Genomic DNA, 12,623 nt, shown 5'->3' with positions numbered 1-12,623 from the left:
TTCTTCTCTTTCGCCTTTTTCTCTTTCGTACTATTTTCTTCGCGCAAACAGACCTCTCGAAATCTGCGCTCGATCTCAGAGAAAAAATACTCAAATCTTCCCCGCTCTGCGAGATCGTCTCGGCCAACTTTCCCCTGCGTAACTGTCTGACACAACAAGACTGAAAATGATCATTTTGACATGACAATTTCCATTCCACGTACATCTGAACCCACAAAATACAATGAAATCTACCTCACTTCATCACACTACATATATCTACAAACCATGATCATAGAACACTCTGCTATACACCATCTTTTCTATCTTATCATCGTCAAGACTCTTACTCTGACCACCACGCTCCCCTACCCATTTTATACCTCTGCTTATCTCTTTTTTCACTGTCACAGTCTCTATACTTATCATTTCTATCTACCTTCTTAAATACTCAAATAAATCAACTTTATCAATCATAAACTGAAACAGGAATAACTTTACTTGACTTATATATAATTGATAAATGAACTCAAATGTCATTAATAATCATCTCTGACACTTCGGAAACTAACCATCCCATAAGCAATATCCTCATCGATAGATATCAACTAATCATTATTTCTACTTCCGAACATCCCTGTATCAATAAATATCAATTACGGAATCCTCCAAACCTTTAAATTCCCCTCCTTCAACTTTGATTCTGATTAAATCACAAATTCAGAGAAAACCATCTGTCAATATCTATCGCCAACGACATTCCGTTAAATTTATTATTGAACTCTTTTCCTTCTGATATTCAACTTGATAGAACCTCTATCATTCTGAACATTTCAACAATTTCTTCATTATCAAAACCCTCTGTCCCATTTTTATCTACTCACTTTACCCATTCGTAAATGAATGAATTCTTCGAACAACTTTGAACAGGCCACTTATGAACTCCGAATATTCTTATCATAACACAACACATCTACCAGAAACTCACGCTGTCATTCTTGTCAAATACCCTTTTCAATCGAACAGGATACAACAGGAGATCACCACTATTTTAACAAAAGAAACATTTTAATAAACCTAGCCTATCCACTCCAAGGATGACAGATCTCAATCCTATTGACAACCAGTTTCTCTAATATATTCCCTCATATCATACAATGACATGACGCTAATATGACTTGAAATTATTTCGACGTTTCTAATTTACAGATATGACACATACGTCAACTCATTCTATATCGGATATATCTAACTAACTCACCATCAATTCAGAATATCTTTATCATTGATGGATATGAACATAATTAATCTGGAGACTCTTCGTTAACAACTTCTGAAAGAACACTTTCAAAATCTGAGAACATTAATCGTAAATATTTCCCTATATCTTTTTAATCTTAGTAACATTCGTTCAGACATTAACAGCGAATAAATCACTTCATTCAACATTAAATATATTTTACTAATCCACCATCTATTTGGAATAACCTTATCATTGATTAATATGAATATAATTACTTGGGGAAGCCAACTATTATCTCCAACAACATAACTTCTGAAATGACGCTTTCATAACTTGGACAGATGAATTTTAAATATTCTCCTTCTTACCAATAGAACCCTCTTTCAACAAACTTTCCCTCTCAGAAATGAATGTCATTATACTATCGCGTGACACTCCACTTCACATCACTATTAGATAATACTCATTTAATCAATAGAGACTTTTACCAGTCACAATAAAAATAATCACTCCTTGACACCTAGGAAGGTCCTTGTAAATCCATGGATCATTATCAATGGTAGAATTATCCAATATTCGAATACTTTATCGTTTACATTTGGAACATCCATTTTATACCACTTTAATCACTTTGGTACTAGATCTGTCAACATAAAAAAAACATGGCCAAACCTTCCAATTCTCATAAATAACCTACTTCCAAAGAACAATTATACAACATGGAACTTTGGAACCACAAACTCAATTACTGTGGCCTTGATATAGTAAATTTACCAGAGTCCATCTCTGTCATCCCTATATACCTATCGAATAACCCATATTTTGTCTAACTGGATGGAATGAGAGACTCATCCTGGTCATAACAGAAGGAAATACCTTCGTACTAGACCTGTTTTACTCTATCTCAAGGAATGGTCGATCTAAATTCTAATCGCAGCCCTCTGAGACATCCTGTCTAATTTCTTTCAATAACAATGACAATCAACGTATTATGACATACACAACGTTCAAGCGTCTCATTCTTAGAACTAAGACTGATATCACTTTCAAATCAATCTGTGACTTAACCTCATTATTGAACACACGATCACATTCCACTAATTGATAATTTACTAACTCACCATCTATTTGAAATAGCTTTATCTTTGATTGTCAGGGAACATAGCTACTCGATGAATCCAATTATTTTCCTATTAACATGATAACTTCTTAAATGACAGTCTCGAACGTGGAAATATGAACATTAAACATATTTTTCATCACAAGCGTCATTTATAAGAGGCGTTCTGAACACTCCACCAGCAGGTGTCATTCATTCCATCATCTCTTTGTTTGTAATAATAGGAATAGACGCGTCATATTGTCATCTTCATTCTTCCACATACAGATATTATCCATTTTAATGATCACAAACCAGTATTAACCCTATCGTTGAGAATAAATACAACCAGTGTATTCTAACCTGTACTTTACAAAATAGGATCGGAAACCAGTCGGGAAATACGCAACCCCAAATTCTCATCAAATCAAATACGCCGATCACTTACCAGTGAGCCTTCATTAACACTGACTGTCAAAGTCTGATCACTATTTCTACACCATTATTCATTGCCTGAAGACCTTCCTTGAACATAACTTACCAGATGACTAAATAACTTCATTTCGATACCACCAGATCTGATGATTTTGTGAATTACATCACCTAACAGTAACGTTCTAGATCTATACGTACTTATTTTACTATTACTGGCTTATCTTTACTTTGAAATATCTTTAAGATCTCTGACATTGTCTTCTCCTTTTATCAATTCCAAAGGCTACCGTTATATAGGGGTAATTGTAATCAGGGCAGTCCAATGTGATCACTTGCTAGTAATACAACTCCTCTCTTTTAAAAAACCATCGATGATCTATTTAAGCCTGTATCAGCCATTCTTCTTTTCAATATCACATTGATTGTACATTTCAGATCGATTGAATTGACGTCAAATCATTGTAAACCGACTCTATAACCATGACTACATTCAATTGGTGTTTAAGTAATATGAATACTCAACTTTTTAACGCTCGATCATGTCAACTAACACTTGAACAACCCAGCTCAAGGCTTCCTCTGGTATTCAGATCTCCAGTAAATCTAGGTGAATAATCGTACTGACCTCGATACTTCAGACTTCATTTTAATGACAATTGACCTTAATTACCCTAGCCCTAGTCTAATTCGCATTTGTATCTGTTATACTTGTCACTCATCACTTTCTCCTTTCTCACCTCTCTTCCTTGTTTCTTCAACTAGGGAATACTTTTTTTTTTCAAATTTCGATTCTCGAGAAAAAGAGATTTGATGCAATTCAATCAACTACACGATTACTTTAACTAACAGATATAACTTACATTTCCAATGAACTTCAGAGCTGACTGAAAAGAGTACATTTACTACTTCCAAGCACGATGCCCAATTCATAGAATGAAGGGACAAGATAGAGATATGACTAAAGGATGAGTGCCGTATTGCTGATTAGCACTCCTTCCATCAGTTTACTATTATTCCCTGGTAGTTTACCAAATACGTACAGATTAGAATGTTTTAACTCCAATAACTCCTGAGCAGCTTTCTTGAGCTGGATCTTCCTTCAAAATGGAATATCTTTCAAAGGCTCAGAATTGCCTTCTTTCCATGCATGAAACAACACTATACGCTACTATCAATGGTATATTGTGCTAAGAATAATACGGAATATTATCTCCAACTTTTACGAGGTATTGAGAACGTTCGTAACTATGAACTTGATTCCATTTATGTCAACTATTTTTCCATTCAAACTATGTAAAATAGGCTCATCCAATCGGTCAAGTATCTCTGATGGTATCCAATACTCAAGCCGTCTGGTTTTTCATTAAAATCATCAGAATTTGTTTTCACTCCAACATCCTACATTGTCTGCCTTTTGAATCCCTCCGACCATTCATAGAAACTCAATCTATAATACAACGAATAAGAGGATACAAGCTACAATCTAACACTACTGAAAAAGCTTTAAAACCTATCCTCCCAACTCCGGAAAATGATTTGGACTATGAAGTCCCCCATCAGAGTGGGACGATATGTTGGAAGGCGATTCATCTTTATATCTGTTGGAAGCTAAGATTAGAGAAGGAGCGGTACCGGTTTACAATTTGACACTCATGTCAAATTAGACATGTGTAAAGAACAATATTTTCCAGATACTTCTCTCAGCTGGAAGTTTTTCTGTTTTATATATTACTTTGTAAGAAAAGTAGAATATACTATTAATGTTTTATTGTGCCAGTGCTTGCAACAGTCCGCACAACTCAAACTAATTAAACTCATATCACGTCTGGAAAAGCTACCTACGCAGAATCATCCAAACATCGACAAGCTACACATATTATAGACCATATTACGAGATATTCTTATAAAAGAAGGTAAAACCGTACTACTTTACTCTATATATAATTCACAAGCACCTATAAACCAGCAAATACCTCGCAATCTCTAACATTGGGTTGTCAAATCCACGCCTTTCAGGCCCAGAAGTCCATCGAACATGCACTAAACGTTAAACGTTTCTGCTGCTCTGTTTCTCCATTCGTGTCACTTTCGCCTATAAATATCTGGAGGGCATATTCTATGTAAAAGGTGCATGCATGGACTGAAGGAATAATAGAAGAAAAGAAAAACATTAAAAAGGGTTATATGCTTATATCGAGTAGTAGATATATCAACACTTGCACTGAAAAAAGATAGGCCCCCGTCGACTATTGACTTATTTATAGTAAAATCAGTCTTGCTTGGAAAAAATCAAAGAAAGAACAAAATTCTTTTAAAAAGTTTGGTTTAACAGCCTAGGAGCAATTAGGCTTTTGATTGGGCCAATTACACCCAGTTAATACTTGATTGTTATAAGCGTAAGCAAAACAAGTAGTGCCAGCAGCACAGGAAGTTGACGTCCAGGACCCGTTTTCACAAACGGCATAGTTTCCTGCCGAATCACAGGCTGTTTGACCGGTCGAACATGTACTCTGGCCATTGTATAATCCCTGTGAGTACAAATCATTTAAGTGACAGGCCTGCTCCAATGCAGATGTCGCAGTGGAAGTAGAGGTTGTAGTGGTCTTAGTTGACGATGACTTAGTAGTTGTTGTGGGCGATAAGGTTGTAGGCTTTGATGTGGTACTAGTTGTAGTAGTCGTTGTCTTCGAAGTAGTGGTGCTGGTCTTAGACGTAGTCGTAGGTGTCGTTGGTGTCGTTGTAGTTGTTTTCGAGGTAGTTGTCTTCGAAGTAGTTGTAGTGCTAGTACTAGAACTAGCATATTCCTCTAGAATTGATTTCATCCAATGAACGTAAGTAGAGCCATCGACCTTATTAGACCATGCTTGTGAAGCATCCCAAAGAGATATACCTCCGAAGTTAGCATTCTCCGAGACTGTCTGTACCATTGATCTTATAACACTCATGTCAGAGATATATCCACTGCCAGCAGCGCTTGCACCACCAGGTAAACCCACGAAAAGTTTTATGTCCCTATTAGGTGAAACGGTCTTCGCAAAATTAGCCCAGGTATCAAAATTAAATTGTTTATCAACATTGCAGTAGTTATTATAAAATTGGATGAAAGCAAAATCGACATCAGCATTACTCAATAAGTTGCCCACAGAGGCATCTGGATACACACACTGTGGTGCTGCACCAATATAGTATGTTTTGGAACCGGATTTGAACAAAGTTCTTAACTTGGTAACCAAAGCTGCATAACCAGTTGGGTTGTTGTTTTCAATGTCGAAATCGAAACCATCAACAATGGAATCATCGAATGGACGATTCGAAACGCCCGAGCCCTCACCAAAAGTGGCCCACAGAGTGTCAGCAAATGTTTCCGCCTCAGCTTCACTAGAAAATCCATATGATCCAACCGCACCACCAAGGGATAATAATACTTTCTTACCTAGTGATTGACAAGTTTTAATATCAGCAGCAATTTGTGTGCAGTGTAACAAAGTAGAGCCAGGGAAAGTAGTACCACATGCGTTGGCAAAATTCAAACCTAGATCTGGGAAATTATTGAGGAAGGATAGCAAAAAGATGTCCGCGTCAGAGGACTGACAATAATTTGCTAGGTTTGTCTGGCTACCATAGGAGTTTTGTCCCCAATAAACTGCAACATTGGTGTTAGAATTGATGTCGAATGCCACAACGGTAGTGAAGGTGGCAGCGAGAAGTATAAAAATGTTATTGATAAGTGTCACGGATAGCAAGTGCATTGTGTGATGCTTGATGTTGACAATAATTATGATACTAGCTTGAAAATGGTTGCTTCTTAAATACCATTTTCTACTGGTAGTAGAGTACGATTAATAAATCTTCGAGGGGATACTGAAGTAATTCTGTCACACGAGTTGTAGTTACATCATGAGAGGTATATGAGAACTGACATTTCCACAACTGCACAACAACACTCAACATTAAAAGAAATTATGCTAACGAGACCCTATGGATGATGTTGAAGGCCAAGGATTGAACTTGGACAAGCTTGTATACACTCTTAGTGACGGCGTGATGTTATATGAAAAATAATGGTAATGGGAATCACTAAAATTTCACAGTTCACATAAAGATGTCGTATAATTTGTGTCTCCCTAATACAAAGAGTTATTATGATGCCAATTCGGTTTGACATCGTCTAAAACCGGAAATAGAAAAAAGATGGGATGATTGATACGTAATGGTGGTCCAATTGCTGTAAACAAGAAGTCTTTCAGTACTCATATTTTTTCAACTACCAACACATGTGAATGTCCTGAATTTGGATAACATTTATCAGTCCGTAATCATCACATTACTGGATAAACAGACCACAAATGGCAGTTCATAGTTGGGATGTGACTGTATCAAGGTCGGCTAGAAAAATGAGAGGGTTAATGATAAATATAGTACTGAAGGGGCCTTCTCACTTGTCTACTCAAAAATACTCTCATTAGACGAGATGAACGCTTAATTCCATGATGCCGCCAAGACATATCGGGACAAAACTGTTAATACAGTTGATGAAGGCGAATTGTCTCAAAAAAAAAAAAAAAAAAAGAAACACCAATAGCACACATGCGGTACAACCATTTTTAGCATTCATACTCATATGATGAAGAATAATCTCGCATGCCCCTTACAGCTGAAGATGGACCACTTGAACGACCTCATTGTGAAAATTGTTGAGAGACAAAAGGAAATGCTAATAATTCATAAACATTGTGAGACATCATTCCTTTTTCACTACAGTAACAAGTGTGTTCTGACGCCTTTGTAAGGAGGCATTCATGGTTTAGTTGTGTCCAATAAGGGATAGCTCTCTTGAACTTTATTACAGCCTGCCTATAGAAAGTAGTAGTAATAATATTGAACGGATTCAGGAAAATTAAACTATTAGACCGTCAAAAATGGAGAGCATTACGGGTAGTATAGAAGAGAAGTGTCTGGTTTTCAGCTAAAAACATCATATACAAGATGGCATATAGTCGATGTGCAAGGGAAGCTATCGCACGTTATAAATAGAAAACAGATTGTGGCACAAAGATAATGCAGCACTAACCTAATTAAAATCAAAAAAATTTGATAAAGCTAAAATTGCATAGCTAATATTGTCTTTTGCCATTTACGTTGCACCACTTCCTTCTTTTCTTGACAACAGTTGGTTTTCTCTAGTATAGCCGAAAAGCTTTCTTTGGAATCCCATTTGCTGTGAAAAACATACACAGCTTCTAATATGATCCAATTTTTGCCACGAATATAGTGCAAATATCAAAGACCTCAGCATAAATTTTTTTATTCAGTCCACGTTTGCCGGGGCACTTGACTTTAGTTGTATAGTAGGTATAAGGATGAGTTGATACCTGTGGTTCCCACAAAAATTATGATGACTCGATAGAAAGAGGATACCGAAGTGGCACATCATAGTACATAATATAATTGGTTGAAATTAAAACAGCGTTTTTAGTAGTAATTACTCTTGAATCTCAGACAATATTCACAGAATATAGCAGAGCATGGAAATTGGAAGCTTGGATGCATAGGAACCTATAAAAAATTTCTCTGACTATGGTATAACGATTTCTTACTGACAGGGACATTCATTGGCATATGAAGTTGAATGTCTCTTTGTAGCATATGCATTATATTTATTAGCTTCTTGAACCAACGCAGCAGAAGTTAAATTTCCTTCACCTGTAAGGAGAAATTCCTTTAAACGAATGTGAGTGAAATATAGCTAAACCAAGCTGAAATACTATTTCAAACGAAGGAAGGGGATATTTAGTAATGCGACGGAGATATGCTGACTGGATATAATGATACAGTGCCATCCGCTCCAGTAAAAGTAGTCTTTTCTGTTGATTCTTACAGTCCACATGTAGTACGTCCTAGCTAAGTGTAGAGCTCTTCATAGCATGCCGCCCATTAATTATATGTCATATAGCTTGTTGATGTGACAAACTCATATAAACTAACTCGACGTAACCTTATACAAACGACCAATCAGAGCATAGTGAAGTTAGGGAGCTCCCAAGTTTTAGCTCGTCACCATTAGTGTACCTGATATACTGGTCAGAAGGCAATGATACTAAATCATAAAATGATATATGTCTTAATGGAACAATCTAGTTTGAAATCATTACAATAAGTTTATTTAATACCTACTTTCCTGTCCCAAAAAGTGAGCAAAATCGAAAATACCGAGGATTCTAACCAAAAGTAAGCGGCATTCATAGTCTCAATAATTTGTGATTTGGGCATTGTACTTCAGCTACGACTGGTGAATAACAGGCACATTTGGTCCTTTATTAAGAAGTTTATTCTGCTCCCGCCATACCAACTTAATTGAATGATGGTTTAAATGATTTGCGGCCCTCGAATTTTAAAATTAGGAGAATATCGCTATTCCGCTTTTAAGAAATTGCTTATTAAAAGAGAAAAACCAAACGATTTTTAGTAAAGAAACAAATTTAATACTTGCGTGTTTCACGTCTATTTGCTCTGGGTGTCAACTTAGATTTATTATTACAATTTAGAATGGAAACCAGAGGCAAACTGAAAAAGTACAAGTGTCAATACGAAGGATGTGGGAAAGAGTACGATAGGCCATGTTTACTACAACAGCATCGTTGCTCTCATACAAACGAAAGACCATACGTATGTGAAGAGCCTGGCTGCGGCAAAAGGTTTATGAGACCATGTCACTTGCGGGTACACTTGTGGACCCATGCCCAAGTAAAACCTAGAAAGTGTATGTTATGTGGGAAGGGATTCATTACGAATCAGCAACTGACCAGACATTTGGCAACGCATGAAAAACGTGCCAAAAGACAGCAAGACAAAGAGCTTAATGAGCTTTTGAAGCATGAAATGAAGGGGCATAGTAAGGCGAAAGTGAAGAGTCCGACAAAAGAGGAAACTGATGTAGGCATGTTAGATGTCTGTACATCCATAGCGCCACAAGCTGATGTTAAAGTCGCGCCGTTAAATTGCCCATATGAAGACTGTTCCAGTGTGTTGAAGCCAGGAGATGATTTGATTAATCATTTACTGGAAAACCACTTGGTTAGTAAATTGACGCATGGAATTCATGATGAACCGGAACATCACGTTCTAGAACACAGGCAGGAAGATGTCGGAAACATGCTAAACTCACCCTTGCGTGAATTAACTAGTTTAAGCGCAAAGACTTCACCGGATTCACTCGACTTGTCAGTAGATTCCCCTGCAAGCAATGACGACGGTAATATTGAGGTTATGGAATGGAGTGATTTAAGATGTAAAGAAAAATTTTGTTCTGGATTATGTCCTTTCACTTCACTATTTGACCTTCTAGAGCATTATGATCAATTCCACGCCTTCGTACCTTCTTCGTTGGTGCAATACGGGTATCTTTACGTGTATTGTCCACAAGAGTTATCCAACACAAATCCAAATACTTTCGCGGTTAAACAAGAAATGATTTCTTCCTTTGAAAATGCACTAAAGCTTAAGTAAAGGTTGTATAGTTATTAAATAAAATGAAATTTTGCCCCGCCTAATTTTACAAATGTTGGGGCTTATATTAACAGCAGTATGAAAGATTTGCAAATCTCTACGAAGATAAAATACACAGTAAATATACAGGAATCTGGAGAAGAAACCAACCTCTTTGCTCACACCTTGTTTCCCCAGATTGTTTCGCCAAAAAATTCAACTACACACAATTGTCGGTTACTAAACTTTTCAGCATATTTCTTCCCATGTTATTTCCCATTCCTATAGATAACAACCGGAAAAACTGCTTATTTCCTATGAAATTACCTAAATTCTCGCACGGTTTTTCTCTCGGGTAACTTTATCCCGGCCTCGATAAGACGAACACCCGCAGGAAATACCAAATCGTAACATATTTATTCCGCTTATTTCATCATAGCTCCACGGGTTATTCTGAGGAAATGGTGCCTTTTTTTTGGTTTCTGTTTTATACCGACCATGAAACCCCTCCGCATTAATTGAAAAATTTTAACTGAAAAATTTTTCTCTTTCGTCGTCGAACGCCGTCCGGACAGAAACAGATAGAGTATTCGATGAGTTTCTTTCATTTTTGGTGAAAGGTTGCTTTAGGATGGCTAAGAGTTGAAGGGAGAAGTCCAGCATGAATATGTTACACGAAGCGGACGACGACCTCGTCCTCGTCGTCCGGACAAGATACCGTATATGCACGCCATTATTCGCGATTTTTGTCAAGGTAAACTTCACGACGGTTAAAATATTCTTTGATATATAAAGGAACCTTGATTCTTGTTGGTAGCTTTTTTTGCTTGGAGACATTTCAATTGCTTGTATCTTATTCGTTATTATAGTACTGTAAATAGTTCAATTTATATATATCCACTACAAAAATGGTTCACTTAGGTCCAAAAAAGCCACCTGCTAGAAAAGGTTCTATGGCTGATGTCCCACAAAATCTATTAGATGAAATTCACGAATTAGAAAACTTATTCAGTGTTTCTAACGAAAAATTACAAGAAATTACCAAGCACTTCATCACTGAATTAGATAAAGGTCTATCTAAGAAGGGTGGTAACATTCCAATGATTCCAGGTTGGGTTATGGAATACCCAACTGGTACTGAATCCGGTGATTTCTTGGCCATTGATTTAGGTGGTACCAATTTAAGAGTTGTCTTAATCAAATTAGGTGGTGACCGTACTTTCGATTCCACTCAATCCAAGTACAAAATTCCAGAAGAAATGAGAACTTCTCAAAACCGTGATGATATCTTCGGTTTCATTGCTGAATCTTTGAAGGCTTTTGTCGATGAACAGTTCCCACAAGGTGTTGACAAGCCACTACCATTAGGTTTCACTTTCTCTTTCCCAGCTTCTCAAGATAAAATCAACCAAGGTGTTTTACAAAGATGGACTAAAGGTTTCGACATTCCAAACGTCGAAGGCCACGATGTCGTTCCATTATTACAAGAACAAATCGCTAAGAGAAACATCCCAATTGATGTTGTTGCTTTAATTAACGATACTACCGGTACTTTGGTCGCTTCCTTATACACTGATGCTGACACTAAGATGGGTGTTATCTTCGGCACTGGTGTTAACGGTGCCTACTACGATGTCGTTTCTGACATTGAAAAGTTACAAGGTAGATTAGCTGATGATATTCCAAATGACTCTCCAATGGCAATCAACTGTGAATATGGTTCTTTCGACAATGAGCATGTTGTTTTACCAAGAAATAAGTTCGATCTTGTCATTGATGAGGAATCTCCAAGACCAGGTCAACAAGCTTTCGAAAAGATGACTTCCGGTTATTACTTAGGTGAATTACTACGTTTAGCTTTACTTGAATTACACGGTAAAGGATTAATTTTCCAAAACCAAGATATCTCTAAATTAAAGCAAGCATACGTCATGGATACCTCTTATCCATCTAGAATTGAAGAAGATCCATTCGAAAACTTAGAAGACACTGATGAATTATTACAAACAGATTTAGGTATCTCCACCTCCGTTCCAGAACGTAAGTTGATTAGACATTTATGTGAATTGATTGGTACCAGAGCTGCTAGATTGTCCGTCTGTGGTATTGCTGCTATCTGTCAAAAGAGAAACTACGCTTCTGGTAGTATCGCTTGTGATGGTTCTGTTTTCAACAGATACCCAGGCTTCCAAGAAAAGGCTGCCCAAGCTTTAAGAGACATTTACGGTTGGACCCCAGGGTCACCAGCTTCCTACCCAATCAAGTTGCATGCTGCTGAAGATGGTTCTGGTGCTGGTGCTGCTATTATTGCTGCTTTAGCTCAAAAGAGATTAGCTGCTGGTAAGTCTGTCGGTGTCATTGGTGCCTAAAGCTTAACTGATG

The 12,623-nt window shown here is 37.1% G+C and overlaps 3 protein-coding genes across 3 annotated transcripts; 2 read left to right on the top strand and 1 right to left on the bottom strand.

Annotated features, from left to right (window-relative positions):
- Positions 1 to 5,089: 5,089 nt before the first annotated feature.
- Positions 5,090 to 6,505, bottom strand: KAFR0J02990 (uncharacterized protein; the record flags this gene model as incomplete). The annotated part of the gene is made up of 1 exon (XM_003959449.1): positions 5,090 to 6,505. One exon carries the CDS (start codon positions 6,503 to 6,505, stop codon positions 5,090 to 5,092), a length of 1,416 nt encoding a protein of 471 aa, XP_003959498.1.
- Positions 6,506 to 9,302: 2,797 nt separating this feature from the next.
- FZF1 (Fzf1p) lies at positions 9,303 to 10,262 on the top strand (the record flags this gene model as incomplete). The annotated part of the gene is made up of 1 exon (XM_003959448.1): positions 9,303 to 10,262. The coding sequence occupies one exon, from the start codon at positions 9,303 to 9,305 to the stop codon at positions 10,260 to 10,262; it is 960 nt and encodes a 319-aa protein (XP_003959497.1).
- Positions 10,263 to 11,149: 887 nt separating this feature from the next.
- HXK2 (hexokinase 2) lies at positions 11,150 to 12,610 on the top strand (the record flags this gene model as incomplete). Its single annotated transcript, XM_003959447.1, has 1 exon — positions 11,150 to 12,610. One exon carries the CDS (start codon positions 11,150 to 11,152, stop codon positions 12,608 to 12,610), a length of 1,461 nt encoding a protein of 486 aa, XP_003959496.1.
- Positions 12,611 to 12,623: the final 13 nt, after the last annotated feature.

Source organism: Kazachstania africana, chromosome 10 (assembly GCF_000304475.1).
Source record: "Kazachstania africana CBS 2517 chromosome 10, complete genome".
Taxonomy (NCBI): domain Eukaryota; kingdom Fungi; phylum Ascomycota; class Saccharomycetes; order Saccharomycetales; family Saccharomycetaceae; genus Kazachstania; species Kazachstania africana.
This window is presented reverse-complemented; position numbering and strand designations above follow the sequence as displayed.